General features: G+C 41.8%; 1 protein-coding gene across 1 annotated transcript in view; it reads left to right on the plus strand.

Moving 5' to 3' along the window:
- LOC138302107 (glutathione peroxidase 3-like) overlaps positions 1-26789 on the plus strand; it is an 83925-nt gene that overhangs the window by 33703 nt on the left and 23433 nt on the right. Inside the window, exons 4-5 of the mRNA XM_069242487.1 lie at positions 2260-2390; positions 16845-16975. Coding sequence (XP_069098588.1) covers positions 2260-2390; positions 16845-16975 — 262 coding nt within the window. The remainder of the gene's footprint in view (positions 1-2259; positions 2391-16844; positions 16976-26789) is intronic.

Below are 26789 nucleotides of genomic sequence, written 5' to 3' on the forward strand. Positions count from 1 at the left end.
GGCATATTTATACTCTGTTTGCGCCGGAATTGCGTCGTTTTTTTTGACGCAATTCCGACGCAAAACTAACTCCATATTTATACTTTGGCGTTAGACCCGTCTAGCGCCAAAGATCTTGGAGTTTGCGTCATTTTTTAGCGTGGACACCTACCTTGCGTTAATGATATGCAAGGTAGGTGTTCCCGTCTAAAACATGACTCCGAGGCATGTGCGCCGTATTTACACCCCCGGGCAAAAATGACGCCCGGGAGTGGGCGGGTCAAAAAAAATGACGTCTAGCCGTTTTAGCGTCATTTTTTAACGCCTGGTCAGGGCAGGCATTAAGGGACCTGTGGGCTCGGAAGGAGCCCAGAGGTGCCCTCCCATGCCCCCAGGGACACCCCCTGCCACCCTTGCCCACCCCAGGAGGACACCCAAGGATGGAGGGACCCATCCCAGGGAACTTAAGGTAAGTTCAGGTAAGTATTTTTTTTTTTTTTTAAATTGGGGCATGGGGGGCCTGATTTGTGCCCCCCTACATGCCACTATGCCCAATGACCATGCCCAGGGGACATAAGTCCCCTGGGCATGGCCATTGGGCAAGGGGGCATGACTCCTGTCTTTGCTAAGACAGGAGTCATTTCAATGGGGGTTGGGAGTAAAAAGAAATGGCGCAAATCGGGTTGAGGCGAAAATTTTGCCTCAGCCTGACTTGCCCCATTTTTTGGCGCCCAAGCTCCATTTTCCCCTACGCCGACGCTGCCTGGTGTAAGTCATTTTTTTTTACGCACACCAGGCAGCTCCGCCGGCTAACGTCATTTCATAAATAAGGCGCCCGCATGGCGCTTTGGAATGGCGTTAGCCGGCGTTAAATTTTTTGACGCACAACTGCGTTGGCGCAGTTGTGCGCCAAAAAGTATAAATACGGCCCTAAATCTATAAAAACTTCTCTTTACACCTTGCACGTAATTTTCTCACTCTGAAGTCGTGATATTTTTCAGTGTATATTGTGGGTTCTCCCATCAGTGTTCAGCAAATAATGCACATATTTTTATCATCTTACTTGCCCGCTATTGCGCACCTCCATTCCAGATTCACTGGCAGACGACCAGATATACTCAAAAAGAGACCCTACACAGCTTAAAACTCAACAGAATGAAAATGGAAACGATCTATCGCTCATGCCAGTGGTAACCCTACCCTCTCCCCATACCCTCAAAGATATTATAATCTGCCTCACCCTGAAGTGGGGAACTCCAAGCTACACTTTGACAGCTGCAAGCTGCAGCTGTATAACCTACTCCGACTACTGTACCTGCTTCCACCTGACTAGCATCTCCAGGCCTACTCCTTTGAGGTAAAATGTTGATCATTTCTCTAGAACAGAGCAAGGAATTGATCCTTCGTTGTGCAAATGGAAGGTGCTCAACTAGAAGTAAAATGCCCATGTCATTAAAATGAATGTGGTAGCAATGTCATTTCTGCCTCTGTGCAGAGCAAGGACTACTCGAAGGGAGGCCTGAATGGCACAGTAGACCTCTGACGCATCATCTAAATTTACAGTGTGCCAGAGGTCACAATGCCACAATAAAAGGGCAGCTGTGAATGGGGCATCGACAACTTTCAGAGATTAATTGAACCATTGCATGCTTCTCCCAGTGCCTGCAGCTTCCTCTCGCAGAGTGCTCCGATTTTGCAACTATGTTACCACCTTATTAGTCAATAACCGTGGGGTGGTGGCAAAGCATTTGTGAATAACTTAGTTGGCCATCTCCGGACCAGGTGATTACGGACACTGTCTCCAGAGTGTCTTTCGATCTGGGCTTAAATGATTGCCCAATGCATTCTAGATGTTGTATTCTTGTGCATTCTGGATGTTGTGGGCTTCTTTGTCTTCAAATGAACTACTTACTCTAATACACATGAAATCAATCATTTGTGGATGAAAAGTTCAGGACTGGACTCAATGGGTTCTGTCCTGGAGTTCGGGGGTCACTCTATCCATAAATGAGTGATAGGGAGATAGGTCACCCTCTTTATGCCGGTTCGGTGAACACTGCGATTCGGAACAGCATGCAAATTACAGTGCACCTTTTTGTGAAGTACTTTGTAGTTACACAATAAGCTGTGCTTTCTTTGCCTATGCAAAATATCTTTGTGAAACTTGCGCAAAATGTACTAACAATAAGGACAAATGCATTATGCTTTTCAATATGAAAGTCCCACTTTGAACACACACCTGGAAATGCTGAACGAATTGTTTCTTGTTCTGTATTTCAGAAGAGAATGAAGAAACTTTAAGTGTTTTACAATACGTCAGACCAGGGCAAGGATTTCTTCCGAATTTTCCACTTTTTGCGAAAGTTGACGTGAACGGACACAAGGAGCATCCTCTCTATGCATATCTGAAGGTACAGAGGTCTGAAATTAAAATAAATGTTAAAGAGGAAGGTAAAATTCTTCAGAGAAGGTGTGCAGATTTGTTTATCTGCTTTGTTGTAGTGCTTGGCGATTTTCCACAGTAATGAAATTATTGTTGCACTGCGGGGCAATTCTGTCACCACCTCAGCAAGAGGCTAAAAGTAATTCACAGTAGTTACATGAAAACTGAATCAGATGGGACATTGTTACTGCAGGCCCCTCCCCACACACATTTTCCACTAAGATCTAAACACAGCATTCATATTGTGCCTCATGGCGATTACTGGCTTTGTCTCACTTTCGTTAATTAGGGGAAGGTACACAATAACAAATGCTCAGAGGTGGTGGTTTATATGTATGCTTCTAGCTTTTCAGCTAGATAATGGTTCTTAAACTTTTGACTTCTGTTGACCCCCACTCAATCCCTACTGGTATCCAAATCTCCCTATCCCCCTAATCCTTATTGTAATCTGCCTAAACTCTTCAATTATTTGAACAGCAAGATAATGCACAAAATTACGGAAACAAGCATCCATCAAGTAAATACATGAATGATGAAATATTGTATTTAATTCACAAAAAAATATAAACAAAATCAAAATTGTAATAGGAAGGTTAGAGCTTTTCTAATTTCAACTGAAGGCACCCATCCCTACTATTTTCTGTTTGATGTACTTGTACAGCTCCCCCAAATCAATCATGAACCCAATATATTTTTAGGTTCCAATTTTTCATTCCTTCGTGTTTTAAAATTTTCAATTTTACATGTCGCTTCATTATTTATATACACGTTATCACCCTATTAATATTTAATTTTCTGAGCAGTTACAGACCCCCTGTGTAGGGGTCCTGGATCTTGAGGGGTCTTCAGACCACAGGTAAGAACATCTGAGGTAGAGTACAAGAGTGTTTCATGGCATGAAAACTACAGAAAAATTTAGACTTTATTTACAACTTTGCTTTTTAAATGACTTCTGTTGCAATATTAAATTACATGATGAAATACTCAAATTTGTGATAACTAAGTAGATATTTAAAGCTCATGTTTATAAAAATGGCTTCATATAATACAAGTAGTAAAAATTGTCCATGCACAACTCTACTCTCTTTAAGATATACCCCATGTTAGGTTTAACATAGAAATATTTTAAAGCATGCTATTGTTCTTCTTCTACACTCCAGGATGTCAAGGACATAACTATTAGGGTTATCTTTGGCTTACAAAATTCAATCTCACAGTCTGATAAAGAGGTGTACCATTATTGTTCAAATTTACTAGCCTACAGATCTTGATGTAGAAAATGTGGTTAAAAAAACTGTTCTAATATTTTGGCAAAAGGTACCAAGTTTTGAGTTTCTTGCAACCATTTTCACTTTAGCTTTGACCCAAAATTATCTTTAGCCAGGTGTTCAAAAGAAAAAGTCAGTGATGGGGGAGGACCGCAGGTGGATTCTACATGATCCGCAGTTAAGCACTTGCAGCCCAATCCTAGACAACGGGATACTGGGGGAAGATGGAGAGACTGGAAAGCGACGCAGGTGCTGTGATTCAGTGACAGCATTTGTGTTTTATTTGGAGATGACTTGTCACTGACTTGGCGGCAGACTGCTGGGAAACTTACGGCTGGTGTTGCATTTCTGCTCCTGCTTTATTGAGCCAGTGGTGATCAGAGTTGCTCCTAGGCTGATGTTGGTCTGGGAAATGGCGCATCAATTGGAGGGCTCAGGTGACACTACTGTTTTCTGCCCTGCTGGGAATGACTCTGGCTTCCTTCTGGACTTACTGTGAGTGGACTTAGATGTCAGGTTTCTCACCCGTGCTCTGTGTGCGCTGTGCATAATTTACCAGCTGAGGGTCACTGGCTAGCTTGTTGCTAGCCTACTACCCATGCCAAGGAGAAGAGTTGGGCTGATTCTGCAACACCCTCTTGCCCTCTGCGAGAGGTGCAGCTGGAGGCTCAACAGCAAAATCTGTGTTCTAAGTCAATTACTATGCAAAGGGATGCTAAAATTATACTTAATCTGATCTCGGAAGACATCAGAGAACTTAAGGCTTCACAATCGTCAGAAATCGCTGCTGTCCATGCTAGACTCTCAAGAATCGAAGAAACGATGGCCCACCTTCCAGAGAGATTGAAGGAGGTGGAGTCCAGAACTTCGGATTTGTAAGCTCAAGTCATTGCTATGCAGAAACAAGTTAGTCAGTTCCATACACTAAAACCTTCACTTGATTATAAAATGGAGGAGCTTGAAAATCATTCATAACGCAGTGATCTTTGTATAGTTAGGGTTTCTGAGGGATGCGAAGATCAACAAATTCTCCAATGGGTCAACACATTTATAAAAACTCATGTTCTTCCGGAGCATTCAGGTGATTTTACAATCACAAGAGCACATCGGTTTCCGGAGCAATGTTCCTCCAGCTCAAAATTTCTATGTACCATCTTGGCCAATTTCTTGGACTATCGAATTAAGAAACTGGTCTTAGCTAAGGCAATTTAACAGAAACTGTTCTCTGCATCTGAAGTACCTCAATGTTATGCCTTCTCAGACATGTCCGTCTCAGCAGCAAGAAGTCGGAAGGAGTTTGTAAGAATGCTGCATCCGTTCCAAGTGCAGGGTTTACAAGTGCCTATTGTCCAACAATCCAAGTTGAAAGGGTTGTTTCAGGGGAAGTTTCATTTATTTGCAGATGTCTCCGAGGCTCAGGAGCTTCTACTGCAGATTTCTAATCGTTTCAAAGTGTAGTATGGCATAATGTGGATTATCACTACAGGGCACTTGTGTGGGGCTGGGCTGTTGTCAGGATCGATGGGCGACCAAAGGGATCGATTGAAGTCGTACTTTTCTTTAATTTTTTCTGTCCTCTGCCTAATATGTAGTGATCAGCTGAACCCCCCTTTCCATGGATTTCGACTCATGTGGGGGGGGCACGTGTGTGACAGGGTGCAGTGTCATGTCACCCATTGTAGCTAGTGACACAGTGAGAAGGGTATGGTGGGCAATTCACCTCTCAAGGGGTTGAGGGATGTGGGGTTGAGATGAGTGAGGGGTGAAGGTGCTGGAGGGGAGCATATATAGTGAAAAGGAGCAGCATCATGTCTGACAACCAATTTGTCAATAAAATGTGTGGGGCAATGCTTCTATTCATGAAGAGACGATTGGGACGATGGTGTCTGAAGCAAAATGCATCTCATGCAATGTTAATGGCATTCTTAATAAGCATAAGTATGGGGGGATCATTAGATGGTTGACTTCTTTTTCACCAGAAGTGCTATTTTTGCAGGAAACCTATCTGAAAAATATTTCTTCCGAATTGTTTATCCCAATGCAGTTTTCTAAAGCTTACTTTGCATCAGCTGGTCTGGCAATGAGGGGAGTAGCTGTCTATCTGGGTAGAGGGTTTGATTAGCAGGTTTCATGCATGATTAGGGACCCCCAAGGAAGGTGGATCTGGTTTGAAGCCAATGTGAATGGCAAACCCTTAAATTTAGTCAATTATTATGCTTCATTTTTCAATGAGACTGATCCATTAGGGCAGATCTATAATATTGCTTTAGGCGCAGTTGGCACTATAATTCTAGGGGGTGACTTTAATTTAATCCAGGATCTGGTGTGGGAAAGATCTAATAAAACTAAAAAACAATTGAAGCCTCATACAAAAAGCGTGATTGATGTTCTGAAACAAGAGTCTCAATTACTTGGTGAATTGACCATCCTGCCTTGTCACAATGTACTTGTTTTTCACACCGCTTTCACACAGCTTCTCATATTGATTATTTTTTAATTTCTCATTCGCTTAGATTGGTCAGCTCAGACATCTGGGTGAATCGATTTTCTGATCATTCTCTCACCATTGTTACTCTTGAGTTGAAAGCTGTATGAAGGCAAAGGCCCAAGTGGCAGCTGGATCAGAACCGCCTCACAAACCAAGAATGGGTGGAAGATATGAGAATGCTTATCCAAGATTTTTTTTAGCTGGAATAAGGGAATAGTACCACTTTTTTGGTTTGGGAAGGATTTAAGGGCACTGTTCAGGGTGGGTTATTACCTATAAGGCGCAGCAATCAAAGCTGCAGGCAAAGCGTATAACTAAGATTTCAGATGCAGTTAATGCTGCCCTACAGGACAAGAACAGGAATCAGGGGCATGATCTATGTATAGAGGCTCATCTGATTGAAGTAAAGCACAAGCTAAAGGAATTATTTGTTATGGACGTGATTAATAACTTTAAAGCTTTTCAGCAGTGGGGATATGAGAAAAGTCACATGATTGGGAAACGTCGTCCCTTCTCAGCTTGTGTGAAGCGCAAAGATGTGTTTATTAGTCAGTTATAGAACCCAGTTTCTGGGTAGCTCCTCACTGATACGATAGCAGAGTCTCAAGTTTTTTTGCAGCACTATAAGGCCCTGTATGAAAGCAAGTATTTAATCCTGCAAGCTAATATATCTGAATAATTTCAATCCATTAGGCTACTGCAGCTGTCATCCACTCAGGCCAAAAGTTTAATTTCTAATATACTAGGGACTGAGGTTTAGGAAGTATTCACAAGTGAACTCATGCCTTTTTTAACTGAGCTATTTAACTTTGTAAAAGATCAGTGCAAAGTCCCTGACTCCTTTCAGAAGTTCACAGGGGTTAGTTTTGCAAAGAAGTACAAGAATCCAAAGGATGTCAATTTCTACCAAACAATTAACTTATTAAATACGGATTATAAGCTTCTAATGAAAATTTGGGCTAGACGTATAACCCCTGCAGCCCATTCATTAATACATCATGGCCAGACAGGGTTTGTGTGGGTCGGGTGATGCCGGCAAACACAGGGTTCTTAGTACAGACATTGGACTACATTTCCGTTAATCAGACTTGTGCAGCAGTAATAACTGTCAATGCGGAAAAAGCATTTGACTTGGTGAACTGGGACACGCTTTTTTATGCTTTGGTGAGGCTTGGTTTTCCCAACATGTTCTTCATGAACCTGCAGAATCTGTATCAAGGGTCTCAAGCGAGTGTCTATGTGGATGCTAATCCGGTAGGGGTGGTAAATATTAATCGGTGTGTGAGACACGGGTGCCCTCTGAACCCAATTTTATTTACTTTTTTTAAATAGAGCCCTTAGCTGTTAGCATTTGGGAGAATGAGGAAATCATCACCCCAGTTGATGGTATTCCTAAATTAAAAATGTTTGCGGACGACGTCATTTTATATATCTGTCACGGGGTCCTTCCCTCGGGATCTGCACATTACTGAACAAAAGGGCCACCTCCCGGCGTCACAAACTCAGAAAGCTATTATAGCACAGAGTTATGTTGAAGCCAGTCGGGAGAAGGGAATTTATGGAAGGGAACAGCAGGGAGAGAGATCTGAAAAGGAAAGGTTAGAACAATATGCATTTACTCATTCATAGAAAAACGTAAATCGTTTATAGACTCTTGACTAAATGTGTCGCCGAGATATCAGTTGGAGACCTCTTCTAAAATGGGGGCGAGGCCCCTTGTGAAAACACAACCTCAGATTCAAGAGATGGCAAGAACATTGAACTATGATTTTACACAGAAAATCAATCCTGTAACATTTATGTATTCACATCATAAACCTTTGATCATGACTTAGAAAATCTCAAAGACTTAAATGTTTTTTCATCTCTTAAATTATTCAAGGATCAATGAAAACTTTGATTAGTTTTATCTCCAAAATACTTTCACATTCATAATAATAACTGGCAAAAAGGTTTTACTAATCAAAACCTAAAGCGCCTTACTTAATAAAACCAGGAAGCGCTTTTTATCTGGGAACTGAAGCACCTTAAATTACTTGTGCACATAACACGTTTTCTCTGTGAACTGAAACGCTTTGAATTACTAAGCAAAAAGAGCGTGTTACATCTGTGAACGGAAAGCACCATAAATTACATGTGCACTAAGCGCGTTATCTCTGTGAACTGAATCGCTTTGAATCACTGAGCCAAAAGAGCGCTTTACATCTGTGAACGGAAAAACCATGAATTACTTGTGCACTATGCGCGTTACCTCTGTGAACTGAATCGATTTGAATCACTGAGCCAAAAGAGCGCTTTACATCTGTGAACGGAAACACCATGAATTAGATGTGTACAAAGCACGTTATCTCTGTGAACTGAATCGCCTTGAATCAAGTGAGCCAAAAGAGCGCTTTACATCTGTGAACGGAAACACCATGAAATACATGTGCACTAAGCGCGTTATCTCTGTGAACTGAATCGCTTTGAATCACTGAGCCAAAAGAGCGCTTTACACCTGTGAACGGAAACACCATGAATTACATGTGCACTAAGCGCGTTATCTCTGTGAACTGAATCGCTTTGAATCACTGAGCCATAAGAGCACTTAACATCTGTGAAAGGAAACACCATGAATTACTATTGCACTATGCATGTTATCTCTGTGAACTGAATCGCTTTGAATCACTGAGCCAAAAGAGCGCTTTACATCTGTGAACGGAAAAACCATGAATCACGTGTGCACCAAGTGCATTACCTCTTGGAAGTATCAACTTCCTCCAAACTTGGATTCAACAAGGCCTTACCGCTATTGGTACGACCTACTCGTTTTTGGATGCACCATGGACTCTGGTTAGACGATACTCTGCCATTCAGAAACTCTGTACTTTTCTAGAGAAACCTCCATGAGGTCTGGTTGCATCAAAGTCTTCAAAATAGTGAGCAATGTGCTTGGGTGTGGCTGGGCTTTATAGGCCTGCCACACCCCAAGATGGTCGCTGCCTCTAAAAACATGGGAAATGTAGTCCTTTCATAGGATTACACTGATAAGTGCATCTTGACCACCAATGCCCTGAACCTGCAACTACATGAGCTTTACCACAGGGCAGACAACGCTGATGGCCATTCTTGGAACAAGCGGGGATGACCAATGGTGCGCATAAAGCGCCACAGAGTTGCGCAGTGGAATTCTGGGTGAGACCTGGACTGCGTCTGGCCTTATTTCTGACAATATCAGGCCAGAGGAGCAGATCATCCAGGAGGCTGTTAAGGAGTTTGAACAGTTTAAGAGATTGGGGGGTACACGATTAACCAGAATAAAACATAATTACTTTTATTCAGTTCTTTAGCTAGTGAGCTCTCTTTTTCTTTGCAGCAACAAGCCAACTTATTAAAACCAATTTGTTAGCTGGGGATCTTTGCAACAAATAATTACTCTGATTTCTTCCATTTGAACTATGTGGCAATGTTCAAGAAGATCAGGGGATTGCTGGAGAGATGGTGTTTTCTTCCCTTAACATTAGTGGGTGGAATGGCACTCATTAAAATATGAATTATATCTTTGTTGTTATTTCTCTTTATTAATGTCCCATCAAAATCATAAAGAGCTACTTTGCAGAGATAGAAGCAGTTTATAGACACTTTGTAAGGCCTCAAGGCTAAAACATCTGGTACTTCAGTTGGATACCAACCAGGGGGAAGTGGCATTACCCCTATCCAGACATATTACGAAGCTGCCCTGCTAGATCTGCTAGTAAAATCAATAGATCGGGAAAGGATGGTTGATCATTTTATTGTAGATAAAATGATCCGGTAAGCAGAGACACAGTTGCCTGTGTTTATTAAAACAGCCATGCCGGCTAAGAAAACTAGATACAAGGTATTGCTAAAAATGAGCATTTATCTCCAATTATTCTATTTATCTAAAGGTGTTTCAGGAGGCATCAAGAATCTCACGCTGAAGGAGTGTAGGTATGCAGGGTTGTCAATGCCATAGAATCAGGTAAGGTTCTGGATGCCAACCGATTTAAAGAATTGAGCCATTTTTGCTAAGTGAAAAGTGTATTACGTGGCAGAAAATGCAGGCTCAACGTGGAGATAGCTGCCAGCTGTTCTTCCTGGGGTTCTAGCAGATTACTCTTTGTTTTGAAAGAATTCTACCCGGAATTTAGACTAAATCCCCATCCTGTCATGCAATCACTGGTGAGGTTGAAACTCAAGGGAGTAGGTAACAGGTATAGACTACTCCACAGACAGGGGGATAAGCCTCAGTTGGAAAGTTTTTTGGAAAAAATCAGCCTGTCCACACAACGCATAGACGTGGAACTAAATTCTATCTCATATTAAGCCATAAGGCACTAAGGGCACTGAGGGCCACTAATTTTAAAAGAATTCCCTTCCTATTTCTCTGGATGGCTTATTATATCCCCATGACTCTCCACAGTATGTTTCCTATGGTGGAGAATTGGTGTTTCCATTGCCAGCAACAGTGGGTTCCTCCTATTTTTCTGACCAGTTTTTTGTTGGACTCTGAGCACTTTTACCACTGCTAACCAGTGGTAAAGTGCATATGTGTCTAAATTGTATTGATGATTGGTTTATCCATGATTTGCATGTTTGATTTACTAGTATGTCCCTAGTAATGTGCACTGTGGCTGCCCAGGGCCTGTAAATAAATGATACTAGTGATTGTGCCACCCACATGAGTAGCCCTGTAAACATGTCCCAGACCTGCCACTGCAGTGTCTGTGTGTGCAGTCTTGCACTGCCAATGCGGCCTGGCAGTGTACCCACATACCAGGCACAAACTTTGCCTTTTACTACATGTAGGTCACCCCTAAGGTAGGCCCTACATAGCCACATGGGCATGGTGCAGTGTATTTAAAAGGTAGGACATGTACTGGTGTGTTTTACATGTCCTGATAGTGAATTACTGCCAAAGTCGCTTTTCACTATTGCAAGACCTATCTCTCCCATATGGGGACTGCTTTTAAATATCTTCTAAGTGTAGTTTCCCATTGGGAGCAGATAGAGACATGGCATTTGAGGTCTTGAGGACGCCTCATCTCCCCTGCCTAGCAGAAAGGAACAGCAGTAGCAGTAAGGAACTGACACCGCACCTGTTCCAGCAACTCCTCACCTCCCTGACTCTGTGCAACGTCTTTGTTTCCTCATTGGTTTCAAAGGTACTAAGCCTGAGGTTCATTCGGCTCCGTTAACAGCCCACAATCCCATGCGAGTGGCCTCGGACTGTTGGGAATGACTCCGTCAAGACATCTTGATAGCTCCAGTTGGAGTTATTGTGTTTCTAAGCACCTTACTGAGATTTAAGCTTTACAAATTCATATCTTTGCTTGTGTATTTGGGCTTTTTGTCGTTTTGGCCTTGTTTAATTCAGATCAATACTGGTTATTCTCTAAACCGGTGTGGTGTTTTCACTGTGTTACTGTGTGTGCACAAATACTTTACACATTGCCTCTGAGATAAGCCTGACTGTTCGTGTCACGCTACCAATGGGGTGAGTGGGGGTTATCCTAGCTGTGTGACTCCCTTACCCTGACTAGAGTGGGTGCAAACCACTGCCAACTAGAGATCCCATTCCTAACATATAGCTGTTTGAATTTAAATTTAATGTAATGTAGGTATCATGTATATCATGTATTGTTAGTATTTGATTCAACCCAAAGGAGCTTGTCTAGGAAATCTAATCTTTATTTCCTATTTAAATCGTTGGTTAGATAGATCTTAGGTTTATTTGTTGTAAAAATTCATTCATGCAGTGTATTATTTAAGTGGGTAGTATAGTTTTGGTGGTATTACTGTTGGTATGTTTAGAGTTGTTTTGAAATGTATATGATTTGGTTACTGAAAACAGAAAATGAACCACAAATGCACCAATCATGATAGAGATTCACAAGCCAAATTAGACAATGTTCTGCTATAGAATCCACACTCCCAACGATGGCAGAAACCTGAACCAGTTGGTTCTACAAGGTATTACTAAGGAGGGAATTACTCAACATAACATGCACCTAATATTTTTTGTGAAATTCCTTTGGCTATGACTTTGAAATTAACTAGAGGTTAGAATTCTTGCATTCCTTATGGTGGCTTTGGAGGTTCCTAAAATATGTTCCGTTTTGAGCATCACAACATATTTTCCCACTCACTGACAGTCAATACTCTATCACATACAAACATGAATGTTTATTTCTTCTCCAGGGCCTTCACTAGGCCTGAATGAAAGGTTGATGACCTAACAAGTTAGAATGGAACCTCTTTATGGATTTTTAGAATTCCTTGGGAAATAATTTTTTGTCATTACAGGTGGGTGGAAAAGGTGAAACTCTGCAAAATTCAGCATCGTTTTTCACCCTTTACCGCGTTGCACACTCATGTGAAGCCGAGCATTTCTTCTCCATACGTTTACTAATATTTCACATTTTATGCTATGTTAACAAATATTTTATAGTGCTATATTGTTGTGAGAATAGCCTCTAAGTTCCTGCGCATCCTGGTCTTGAGGAGTCCACCAGAACCCATAGTCTGTCGTCAGTTTTAGTAGTAATAGTAGTAATGTAGTGTCAATGTGGTTAATATTTTGAGCTCATGTTTTGTTGTAAATATGGTGGTGCTGTTTGCTGTGTGTAACTGGAGATTTTGACCGATTAAGGGTTAAATCATCTAAATGATTGGCTTGTGCAATGCTCAGATTGAGCTATGTCTATGATGTATCCGAGAGCAGCAATTTGGCAGGTTTTAAACATAAATAATCCCCACTTTGCACACCAATTCTGGTTGATGTATGTTTGCAAAAATAGTTTTTTTAACCCTACACAAATTCCAATTGAAATGCATGAATTTGAATCATTACACATACATTTTTGGCGGTACATCAAAATAAAGAAGTTGTGTTTAAGCACTGCTTCAAGCTTGAACCTTAAATCTTCAAACATTGGTAAGAAATCTGGAAGACAAGCACTATTTGACCTAGTATTTACTTGAGTAAAGTAAATTTCTATTGAAAACAAACAAGATTGAGAAATGCACTTTGTTCATGCACCATAATTATTTTTAATGAATGTTCATCTTTGATTACTTTATATTTACAAAGTATTTTGGAGGTCTCTCATGGACAACTATTGAAGGGTTACAGATTGAAATCCCATAATATTGCAGACTTCTCAACTTGTAAAATTTTTCACCATGTGCGAGGCAGGTGCGGGCCTATTGGACAGCACAGAGTGAGACAAATCCACCCGCCTTCCAGCAATTAAAAAAAAACTTCTGAGAATTCAGAGGATGTCCTGGGTGAATTACACACCTGTAATGGTAATTGACTCTGCAGGGACCCCAAGCATGACCTTGAAACACACTCTCTGAAGAGGATTTCAGCTCATTTTTTTGATGCAACGTGTGATATTAGCTCTTCGCTGGGATACTGCATGGAGGAAGCCAATATTGTGTGTCACAGTGCGACTGGGTAGGACTGTATTCCAAGTCATAGAATTCTGGAGTGGCTTGTGGTGGTAAATAGGAGCAGCGTACACACAGGGGGGAATACATTTTTTTTTTAAACTTACCTGTGCTGCCGTCGCCACCTTACAGCTCTTCTCCCAGCCTGCCCTGCAGTCAATCCTGATGCTGCTTTGAGCAGCACTTATCATCAAATTGTTTTGGAAGAAGGTTGTAGGCATTTCACAGTGTTCAAAACACCATTTGGCAGTTACCAGTTATGTAGGATGCCATTTGGACTAGCCTCTGAAGCATCTGCTTTCCAGCAAATTATGGTTCAACTTCTTAAAGATATTAAGGGAGCTTTAATATTTCAAGATTATGTTCTTATTTTTGCAAAATGTCTAGATGAACATGATGTCGTGCTCAGGAAAGTTCTGCATATTTTTTTAAATAATGGTGTAGTTGTAATGAAAGAAAAATGTGAGTTTTGGAAAACAAATATTGAATTCTTAGGACATCTGATGTCCACAAGAGGCATCAAACCTAGAACGGGTTTGGTCAGGGCAGTCAATGAAAGTCCTGTACCGAAGGACAAGGACGAGTTAGGCTCTTTTGTGGGATTGTGTGAGTTCTATGACAGATTCATTCCAGATTATGCTTCAAAGATGAAGTTTTAACTAATATGCTTAAAAACAAGATAGAGTTTGTGTGGAATAAAGAATGTCAAGATACTTTCGAATTGGTAAAATTGGAAATGATGAATGCAAAGGCGTTGTGCTCGTATGATCCATGCTTAAAGTGTTCGATCACTTTTGATACCAGCAAGTATGGTCTTAGTGTGGTGTTGAAACAAGAATCCACACATGGTGAAGCCACTATTAGGTATGCGTCAAGGGTTCTGAGAGAGGCCGAATGGAATTATTCGGTCATTGAGAAAGAATTATTAGCATGTGTGTGGGCTAGTGAAATATTTAGGAGTTATGTTTGGGGCAGAAGGTTCATGATTTAAACTGATCATACGCCTCTTGTGTATATTTCGAAATGTGAAAAAATAAATTACACTACACCACGCATTGCTAGATTATCCACAAAACTTTTTCAGTATGACATTGATGTAAGATATATTCCTGAGAAAGAGAATGTAAGAGCTGATTTCTTATCTATACTGCCTATTTGTGATACAGACAAGGTAGATATAGATGAGGACAATGAAAACTGTTTCATCCCATGTGAAGTTTGTACCATGGAAATTGAAACATGATTTTCTACCTGTGTGAAGTTTTTACCATGGAAATGGAAACAAGGTTTCCAGTTTATTTTTTTTGTTGTAATTAGGCTTTTAGTTTTAGGATATTTTGTTGTTGTTGTATTTTTCTTTGTCTTCTTAATTGCTTTAAAAAAAAAGGGGAAGGTAATGTTGTAGTTAAGTAAGTTATTAGGACTGTTAAAGAATTCAGAATGTGGGCCTAGAATATGATTGTGGGTCTAAAATGTAAAGGAGATTCGAGTGCTGCGCACTCAGGAGGGGGGGTTTGGAGAAGGAGCAGAACTGCAAGGTGGCTCCTATTTTCATGCAATAAACATCTTGAAGTAATGCCCTTTCATCGTTATTCCGGTGGATACCACACATCCCTTGACGCTGATGCCTTGTATAGTACCCCACTCTCTGTTTGAACTTATCTCTAAACTGCAAATGATTAATGACTATTTGTCTTATTGCAATGGCAAAACTCTGCACATCAGGAATGATGGTTAAAATGAAGCAACTGCTAATCTATGTTAACAAGCATAAGAAATGTGAATAGGTCTGAGTTAAATAAGCTAACACGTAGGTAAACACATGAACATCAGCAGGAATTGGAAGAAAGAGCGGGAGTTTTAAAGTATTCCCTCGTACTGTTAAATGCAAGCACTTGATTGAAAGCTGACGTATACAGTCAAACAGCCAATAGTACTAGGTGAGAAACACATACTCCACTGGGCCAAGCCAAAACATGAGAGAAAAGTGTCAAGCCACTACCTGAAATGCTGGTTAAAGCAAGCAAATGGTTTATAGAGAGGAAACTAAAGCTCACTTTGGGTATTGTTAGCAATAGGACAACTGCTTTGTCAAAAGCCAGGTCTGAAAATGACACAAACACCACCAGCAGATGGGGGTCATATAGTACATATGTTGCACATGATCACTAAAGCAGTCTGCCAGCCCTAGCAATTATTTAGAGTACCTTTATCTGCTAATGAATGTGCATTTTCAAAGAAAGTTATTTGAGTAAAATCTAAAACGGAAAGGAACTTGTTATGAAATCGCAAAGTGACAGTTAGTCACTCGTGTTCTTACTAAGAGACTATTGAAGCGATGGCCTTTTTAGGAACTAGAGCAAATCCTGTTTAAAGCGTTTACTGCACTTCATTACTGATGTTTTGATCTCTTTTAACAGCCTGTGGTATATTGTAATACACCAGACACATGCAGTAGTACTCAAACATTACCGCATATGTATAAATATAGACTTAAAGCAAAAATACACAGCAATTCAATAGTCTGATTTTTTTGCCCCCAAATAATTACCACTAAATTCTGAATCAATGAACAGTCCTGGTAGAATGTCATCTGAAATCTGGAGTTCTATTGGGTTATTACAGGCTGCTAATATCAGCTGCAGCGTCAAAAAGGAAAATATCGGACACCTAATTAAATAAATAGAATGGGTCGTTCACAATCACATAGTATAAAGTATTCATAATACTGTGTTGCCTTTGAATGTTCCAAGGTCATGCGATGTTTCAAAAAGTGTAAGAATTAATTTCAGCTTAAAGGTAGGATGATTTAAGTTTCACGGAACACTCCATTTTTGGTGGACTTCAAGTTGTTTCGAGCCCTTGAGTTGCCATCTCGCAAGTAGGGTAATGGCTTGTTTTTGTTGAAAGCACTTCCGGAAAAAAACAGATTAAGGGATCAAACGATCACTAAAAGCCTCAAATGTCATTATATAAGAGGCATATCTTTATATGTAATTTGAACTGACTTAGTCAAAGTGGTTTGAATGCCAAGAGATTTAATAATCTTTTAAATATCCATAGACATTTAACAGGTCCAAAAAAACTAAATAAAAAGCCCCAGCTTTGGCCTACAGCTATAAATTAGGCAGTTAGCAAGCAAATCGATCATAAATGTTCTGTTTAATTAGAAAAAGTACAATGGTGGCTTGTATTTCTTGTTTCTTTCCAGGAATCCTGCCCTTTTGTGAACACCATCATTGGTGATACACACAGGCTGCACTGGTCCCCGGTGAAAGTGAGTGATGTGCGCTGGAACTTTGAGAAATTTCTTGTTGATGCAGATGGCATACCCATAAGGAGGTGAGGAACACACCAGGGCAGTAAGCTGATGGCATTGCTTAAACATTTTTCTGCAAAATGGTCTGTGTCTTAAAAACAGCAAAAGATCAATTCCACACCATCCGAAACGTTGTTAAAACAGACTGTATTATGATTGAGTGCCTGAAGTCGAGTAATCTGTACCAATACTTTAACTCAGTGGTTCCCAACCTGTGCTCCAGGGATCCCTGGGGGTCCACGAAGCCTCCTCAGGTGGTCCGCGACTGCTTAGAAAATTAAATAATATTAATAGATTAGGTCCCCAGCTTTCAGTAATTACTTAGTGGGAGTTCCCCGGATTCTAGTAATGATTCAGTGGGAGTCCACAGAAGTCAAAAGGTTGGGAACCACTGCTTTAACTCATTCGGCAACATACGACTCTAGTACCACTTACACCACATGTGCCAGATTGATTTAGTACCCATTTCTAAAAAGCCCTACCACGGTTTTACTCTTTAACTCCCCACTAAACCCCTTAAAAATGGACAAGTTATAGAAACTTTTATTTTGGTGCATTTTTAAAGTGCAATAAATGAATAAATGTGGTAGGTTCAATGTATATATTTACTAACACCCATAAAGTTAACATTTTGGTGGAGATTCCTTTGTGTTGTCGAGTCCATTTACACTTCTTTAGTAACACAAAAGCAAATACATTTGGAGTGTTTGAGGATTTTTAATATTTTTACGGTTATACAGATGCAAATGTTTGTCAATTCAAGATTATTGAGCAGAAATTGTATATTTTGACAGTGCAAGATCACTTACGTGAATGAATACTTTTGTAAATCAGATTATGCATATCCATTTTGTTGTTAATTCACATTTTTCCAATGTCCCCAGTACGTAGAGGTTGTGCACATGAAAATACTGACATCCACCGATTGAAGGAGGTTCCTCTTCAAGTAATAATGTCGCTGTTACTTACTAGGTCCAGTTTGGTCTCAATAAGGAAAACCTGAGATCAACTGTTTGTAGCTGTATCAAAGAGAAGACAGGCTTAATTTAGGAGACATTTATAATGCATTTATCAGTAACAAAACTGTTAAAAAGTAGAAAACACAACACAATACAAATCCCACTCCAATTTATTAATATAGAGAAAATGTTAATGAGTGAAAATGAGCAAATAGGCACCAAAACAATCAAAATTAGATGTAGAGAACTAGAGCTATGATTTGCTGAAGTTTTAAGCGTTTCTAGCGCCCAAAAGAGCAAATCACCGACCGTGGATATCTGGTCGCACTATTCAAAAGTTAAGGCTTATCACAATGGAGGCAGGCCGGCTACAGCAATCAGGTTCATTCTAGTGGAAAGTTTACCTTCTGACTTAGTCTTTCTTCTGGAGCAACTCCACATCAACAAGATCATCATCGGGATGGGTTTTATCTGGATTTGAAGGCAGACTCTTTGACAGCAGCCAGCTGTGTTGCAGGACTTCAGTGGGATATTCGGTGTTCCAAAGATCAGCGCCAGGAGGTGTCGGTGGCATGCTGTTCAGCGTTGGTCCCAGTCAAGTCCTCTACATTTGACTTAGAAACTTTTTTGGAAGTAAAGATTGCTTTAGTGGGGTAAACAAGCAAGTTGAGTTCGACCAGTTGTTTGATGTTGACAGCAGTTCAGTAGTAGCCTCTGGTTATTTTTGCAAAAAGTTTGGGAAAAGTTGCAAGTGTCCAGTCTTATAGATTTTGAGGGGAAAATAGTACATTCCAACACCAGTCTAGGGTCCAGGACCTTTTGGGCACCAATTTGGGGTTAGGACTCGATCTCCCAGAATCCAACAGCAGTATAGGGCAAGTTCAAGTGGCACTGGTCAGCTAGGTTGAGCATAGTCTTGGACATCTTGCACCTTTTGTGTTTGTGGAGCTTTACAAGAGGCTGGCCAAATAGCCCTTAGAGTTCACTCTTACGTTCTGGGTACAAGTAGGGAACTGATTCAGATCTTGGGGTTTCTCTCCCCAGGTTAGTCCTTCTCCTGTCTCCACAGGTCTAGAGATGTTCTTAAGAAAGTATCCAGGGGAGCAGCTTTTATGCTTGGTACTAGCTTTTGGTAGGGTCAATTACCTGGCCAGTAGCGAAAAACCTCCCAGGGACAACCCTACCAGCTTTGACATCATTTCCTGGTGGTTTGGCCCTAAACAACCCCACAGTACCCTGTTCCACCAAAATCCAACATAGCAGGAACGTTCTTCTCCAGGTCAGTGCTCTGGGCACAACCCTGAGGTGTTTCTAGGGAAATGAAGAACTCCCCTCTAACCCAGTTCTGGAACAGGTTACCCCCCGGGATTGATACAACTGTGGCTACCGGGACAATTGCAGGGGTAGACCTACTTGTGAGTTATATCAGTCAGTGACAGGGGTTGCCCCTTAGAAGTTTGTGCAGTTGGTGGGCACATCCCCAGGCATCCTGACAGGAGGAGGACACACCTCCTCCCAACTATGCCCCTTTCATCCACTTTCCTGAGAACCGTTCACACCTCTTTGCAGGGCGCACGCAGGCTGCCAGGTGAACAATGGGGATTAATTCTGAAAAGGCTATATTAGGTTTTAGGCAGGAAAATGCCTTCTTTATAAGGTGTTATAATGTAACCCACTGCTTTTGTATGGAAAATTCGGCCTTGCCACACTGAAAAACAACTTTGGAGATTTTTCACTGCCAGAACTTTTAAAACGTAAGTAATTATGCCCTACTTTTTAAATACCATGCACCCTACCCTATGGGCACTGATGGCCTACTTCAGGTGTGACTTATAAGTATTAAAAAGGAAGTTTTAGGACCGGCAAAAGTTTTTTTGTGCCAGGTCCATCTGCATGTTCAAAACTGCACAAACAGGCGGCAGTTGCAGGCCTGAAGACATGTTTAGTGGTAACACAATAGGTGCTGCAGTCCTCTAGTGACATTTAATTTACAGGCCCTGGGTACTCTGAGTGCCATACACTAGGGAATTATTGGAAAGTTAAATTTGCCAATTGGGACCTTTAAGCAATTCAACAAGTTTTTTGGAATCTGAGCACATGCAATGAGCCCGGATTAGCAGGGTCCCAACCCATTGTACAGACTAGAAAAACAAACACCATCGGTCCAATACGGGGTGATCATGCAAAAAGTGTTACATCTAGTCATCTAAGTATAATATCAGTTGGATAATCTTGGCTAATGCAACAGCTATTAATCTGTACCCTCCGGGTTGCAGGTTTAAATATAGAATGACAAATTTACCCTTTCACCTATCTGATAAAAATAGATAGACCTACCAAGTGATTCACACGAAAAAAGGGCCCGTGTTTTGCTATTCCCTCCATGCTCGGTGCGCACATGGCATGTTGTGCCATTTCCATGGACAGAATTGCCCCTTGTCCCATTTGGCTGCAGGTACCAGTGACAAAAGCACAAAAGACGCTAGTTCTTTAATGGCTGACCGTCTCGCCATGTCTGCTGCATGTAACGAGCCCTTCCTCTGAGGCAGCTGCAAACTCAGGTGATCCTGTGCATGACATCTGTGCTGGCGCAATGCCCCTTTGCACGGCGGGCTCTCACTAAGTGCACTCTGCGGCAAAAGCTTTCATACTTTGTCTGCCACTGAGAGACACCCAAATACATTGTGTGTTTTTGCATCCTGTAGCCGCGTCCTTTCTGGCTGTTACTTGCAAACACTCTTGAGCATAATCTGAGGTCCCACTTACCACATATAAACCGTAGGAATCAGTAGTGTGAAAAAAGAGGAAAATTATTCAAAAGATAGGGATGATAATCTTCAATGGGGGAGTAGTCAGCTCTTAAACTGCCTCCCCAGGAATATATCCTAAAATCTTGTTTGTAGCCTTATTTTATGACAAAGCAACTTCCTGAATTTTATAAAGTGCGTGTATCATTTACTCCTACCACAACATTGAGAATCCATGCTGTATAACCATTAAGTCATGTTGTTTACATCCATATCATTACTGGAGTGATTCATACTATTCAAACCATAACATAACTCTACCGTCTTATACTTTGCGAACAATGTCCTCTTATTAACAATAATACATTTCATATTGATGGAGTTCAGTCTTGGACAATCAACACGCTTCTGAATTAAATTTCCGTTACGTGCTACCGGTAAAGTCGCCTGTTTCCCCAGATTGAAATGCAGAATTCATTGTGGTCACCATTTCCTTTGACGACTACAGTAGGAGAGATGAAGACCACACAAATGAGGGGCAACACGTTTTGGTAAGCTACTGTAACTGCCTTCTTTAGGCCCATAACATACCTACAAAATAAATATGATACCAACAATTTAAACCCAGTGCTTAGACAAGCCTAAAGTACAAAAGCTTTACTCCACCACCTGGTTAACTCGACGAGTACCATCATACATCTAATTCTGTACCCAAATGAGACATAAAATTCAGGCCGGGGTAAGTTGCAAGGTCAAGAAGACAGGAGTGTGTTTGTGTTGGAATAATTTCAACTAGCATTTGCCATAGTCATTTAAGATAAGCGCCGCTAAAAGTGGGGTATAATTAAAAGAAACTCCATTGTAAACATAGAAGCTCAATCATGGACCTATCACTCGAGTGAGTCTATAGAAAATCTTGCGTCTCTGTATCGCTTCCAACAAAATGTGGACTGGAGTGGTGTTATGCGTCTCTGTGCCTCAGCTGCAGACTGCCGCAAAACAATGCAGCTTAAAAACGAGACTGGAGGATAAGAACTCATGTTAACTTACTGCGGAAGCTAAAGCAATAAGCCTTCCCACCATGCACTGTCTTGCACAATTTAGTTTCCCTTCATCATCTATGGACTATTCCTTGTGTGGGATCAACAGCCAGGCGATTTCTGTAAATATGTGTAAGGCATTTTACTTGTTTAAATCACCAAACATGCTGGACTGCCATCCATTATTCTAAAACAGGCAATGTTCTTATAAAAGTCGTTCTATTCTATACAACAGATATGTGCATTACTACCATTCTGGGTAATCATTAATAGTATAGTTCTCTGACCGGGCAATGAATATTACCAACTGACATTTCCAGTAAATGCCCACACATCGCTTGTAGCTTCAATTGCAACTCTATGGTCTTTAAGTCTGTAGATTGATTGCTCTCTGAGCTGTTAGTTCGATATTAATACTTTCATGAGAACCAACAGTGGTGTTTATCATTTCTTCCATGACTCAACCACCCTTCTAACTCCCTCTATGGGCAGCCCAGTTCCATAGCTTGGAAACAAAATTGATAAAAACCTAGAATGTCTCTGAAATCGCTCTTTTGCTTTTCCCTTGTCTTTGTAAGTCAGTAAGAGGAGATGCAGAGTGCCTGAAAGTGTGTACTACGTAGCCACAAGTTTGACTTATTTTCATTAATGTAGAATATTCCAGCTCTAGTGCTGACACTCGTTTGTGCAATAAGAACTTCTGAGAAGGTGGTAGTTTGACGTCTTTCTTGAGTGTAAATAGTGTATGGCACTGGGCTTCCTGTATTGATTCAGTTTGGGTTGCATTCACTGGAACCCACATAAATACTGCTGCCGTTCCCTTCTTCACCATCCAGTCCTTTTGCAGTAGCATCTGGATGAATGGTAGGGGTGCAGATCTTGATCAGAAATTGGCAATTGCATGTCATCTATGATGACACTGGTCTAATTTCCCTCACATTCTGGAATATTATGGCCATGCAAAAACAGCGCAGCACACTCCTCCTTTATAGGAATGAGATCAAGTGCGTGCACCTTTTCAGTGTATATGTACGAGAGCAAAGCCAATCAGAGCTTAAACTGAGGTCTCTTTTATAATGATGCAGAACCTGCAAAAACTAATGTTCTTGATAGGCCGTCCCTCTGAACCTGTGGGGCACTGGGTCTGGGTGGCAAACACTCTTTCATTTCATTGTTCAGCCCACACCCACTCATTCGTGAGAGCGCAGCCATGCAATGAAGTAATGAATTAAATTCGTGGTGAAGAGAGCTGGCCAGACACAGCGAGGAATAAAATAGACAGGGCACCACCTGCTAACTAGGTTGCAGATTGAAGTTGTGAGTGAGAGAGGTGGCTGCATCCTTCTGGCTTCTTTGTTTTTCGTCAGTAGAAAAAAGGGCACTTCACTCGGAAAGATCCCCTTTTCTCGGCTCTGTCCTCTTTTGCAATATGATGCATGGAGCAAGAAAGGAAGTCCTCTTTGCTTAAGCAACATTTGATATGGACTACACCACCATGGCTGAAGCAATGACTTGCACTGATCCACAATAACTTGTAACCAGCCTCCGAGCTACTGACTGTGGCGTACGTTAGTCAAGCTTGCCAAAAGGGCTTCCTTAACCTGAGAATGGAAGCTGTTGAGACCGGATCAGGTGTCTGAAATATTTCAGCACCTAACAAAACAAGTTTATATTATGCAAAGCCGCATTCACTGCCAGGGTGGAAGGAAATAACAGGTGTATTCCACTTCAACGTTTAATGAGTTTATTTCTTGAGTTAGAAATGGCTGTCATTCAAAACTAAGGGTAAGGCATTAGGCCATTTGAACCGAGTTTCAGGACCCAGATTTAATATTTTACCAACTAGCCACATACTTCCACAGACATGAATGCACAAGAACTAAAAGTGAAGTGTCTTCATCATATTTTTAAATATCTTAATGATAGAGTTATTTAACTCCATAGCTGATTCATTTCACAAATGTGAGCTAAGGAGTCTTCTGTCCTTGGATTTAAGCTTATACTGCCTACATTCTACATGTTTCAGATCTTTGGAGTGGCTGCAGATCAGTCTTCTCCGCCATATAATTATGTTGTATGTAATCTTGTCAACGATTATATCATAGGAGTCAAGTACTAGTCTGTACCTCATGGCCTAACGTTGGATACCCCCACATTAGAGACAGCAAACCACACACATTCACTGTAAATGCCCAACCCAAGAATGTTCTACCACTTGTATCTTCCCTCCCACTTTGAGGGGAAAATCTAAGCATGTGTGATGGGCTGGGCTTGGATGGACATGTACCATTTGTGATCTTTGGAACACAGTTTCACTAGTGAGATAACTGGGAGCTGCATTATTGACCAATAGTGGGCACTGTACGCAATGCTTCAAAGCGTACTGTACCCGTGTATTACATCTGTATTATTATTGGAGGCCTAGGACCAGTTATACAGTCACTCACCATGCCTATAAAGCCAGATGGTGATGGCTATATTACAACTTCTTCACAATCACACGGTTTGTGTGTTTCCGCCGAGATTGCCAGACAGTGAAAAGTGGCAACCAGGAGTCAAGCAAAGAAACACAAACTGGGTGAGGAGCTGCAGTTGGCAGTTGGTGGGCCAGAGTAAGTGTAAAGAAAAGTCTTGAATACTGTGTGGAGAGTGGGTATATGTGTGCCCATGTGCGCGTGTGGATTGTGAAAGAGAGGTCAGGGTGGGTATGATGTGCTCAACCCTATGATAATATTGACTTTAGATAATGGTTGTCATTCTTGGCATTTTGTGGACCATCTGATATGATGATGCCTGGTACAGTGCTGGTCCTGGCATAGTGGTTGTACTTATTTGCATATTGTGGCATTCAGGGTATCATGGTGCCCGCACCACACACAGAGTGCTAGCCCTCTAATATTGGTTCAAAACCCTGGCATATTGTGAATATTTACCTGGTGGATGGACCTTACCCTTGTAAAAATGTTTGGGGCTTGCATAATGGTGGTGACTTTTGGCATTGTATAGGCATCCTTAGCATGATGGTGCATATCTGTAACATAATTTTGTCACTGCCATGATAGTGGTAATTCTTGATATAGTGTGGACATCCAGGAGACGATGGTGCACCACCCACAATATAATGATGCCCAGGCATACCGGTTGTAAAGCTAGGACATTTGTTGAGATGGTGGTTCTCTTCCCTGGTCTAAAAGCTGGGCTGGTCAAGACCATTATTAGCTTATTGTGGACATATTTGATCTAATGATGCCAGTGGCAGCTTGTGCGAGGGAAAAGGGGTGTGGTGGCGCGGCGCGTGGCGGCGCGTGGCTGAGGAGGTGGGAGAAATAAAATTATTAAAAAACAAAAGAAAAAACGTACCTTAATGCCACGTCGCTCCACCCCATCCGCTCCTCCCCCCTTCCTGCAGGCACAGGCTCCCAGCCGGGGCGCTCTCTGCAGACTGGGAGCCTGTGTAGGCTCTGTCCAGCCTGGCACTCAAGCCTACTGCGCATGTGTGTTTGGCCGGCCCAAGACAGCTGGCCAAACATACACGCGCAGTGAGGGAGGAGTGCTGTGCACTCCCCCTCGGTCCGCGTCACAGCCTTGGTCCTGCCCCTTTTGATACAAAATGATAATAAACATAGTTTATTATTGTTTTGTATTAAAAGGTTTGCAGGTGTTGCTGCTGGCGGGGGGGAGACCCTCCTCCGCCCTAACGGAGGAGCCACGCCTGAATGATGCCCATCCTTGGCAGAGTGCTGGCTACGTAACAGTGGTGGTAATTTCTGGAGTGTACATTCTTGCTGTTAGTAATTCATAGGTATACAAGGCAATCAATCCATGTATGTATTTGTATTTGTAAAGCGCATTCCGGCCGTAGCATCGAAGCGCTGAGGAGAGTCGGTGAGTTACGGGGATGCGAAGCAGAGAGGGGACCATAGCCAAGGGCGTCCAAGAGTCCCACGACTCCCTAAAGGGAGAACAGCCAGGTTTTCAATTTCTTTCTAAAGCAAAAATAAGACTCTACCTGCCTAATGGCAAGAGGGAGTGCGTTCCAGAGTCTCGCTGCCCACGCCAAGAAGAATTTGTCCCCCGACCTTCCCCTATGGCAGCGCGGCACAGCGATGAGCTGCCGGGTAGAGGATCTAAGCAGCCAGGCGGGCTTACTAGGGTTGCAAGGCCGACCTAAGATAATCGCAATTGCCCTGATGATGGGCTTTGTAAGTTAAGCAGAGTGTTTTAAACTTAATACGTTTTTCCACAGGAAGCCAGTGGAGATGTCTAAGACTCCAACTGGTGGATGAGGAGCGCGGTAGATCTAGGACCAAATGGGACGCCGCATTCTGAATTAGCTGTAGTCTATGGAGTGCAGACTTGCTGATGTTTAACATAAGGGAGTTGCAATAATCCAATTTAGAAATCACAAGCACCAAGACCACCACCATTTTCAGGTCTTCCTGGATAAAGGGAAACATTTTCTTAAGCATTTTCAATGACCAGTAACAACATTTAACCATCTGGTTGACTTGTTACTCAAATGATAAGGATTTGTCAAACAGCATACCCAGGTTTCTGGCAGAAGGGCACGGGACTGGGCGCTCCCTGCAGGACTCTGGCCAGCAGCGGGGGCCCCATAAGTTAGTGTCTACGCCGGAATTTTTTTTTTTTTCTTTTTCCCATTCAGTTTAAGCCAATTGCGGCTCATCCAGCTGTTGATCTTGCTCATGCATTGATGGACTCTGTCTGCCACCTCCTCCCAGTTGTGAGAAACCGGAATGATCAACTGAGTGTCGTCTGTGTAAGACACCACTTGGAAGCCGAATGAACGTATCAATCTGGGCAGTGGCGCCATGTAGAGATTAAACAAGGAAGGGCTAAGTGAATACCCTTGTGGAACCCCAAAGGATAATTGAAACGGCGTCGCCCTATGCTCTCCACATGAAACTGTGATGGATCTGTTTGTGAGAAAAGACTTGAGAATATCAAGTGCCCTATCTCTGACACCCGCCTGATGCAGGCTTTGGATCAGCAATTGAGGGGATATGGTGTCGAATGCCGCGGAAAGATCCAATAAAACTAGGATAGCGCCCTCCCCCCAATCCACTCTTT

The sequence above is a fragment of the Pleurodeles waltl genome, chromosome 6 (genome assembly GCF_031143425.1).
Source record: "Pleurodeles waltl isolate 20211129_DDA chromosome 6, aPleWal1.hap1.20221129, whole genome shotgun sequence".
NCBI lineage: Eukaryota > Metazoa > Chordata > Amphibia > Caudata > Salamandridae > Pleurodeles > Pleurodeles waltl.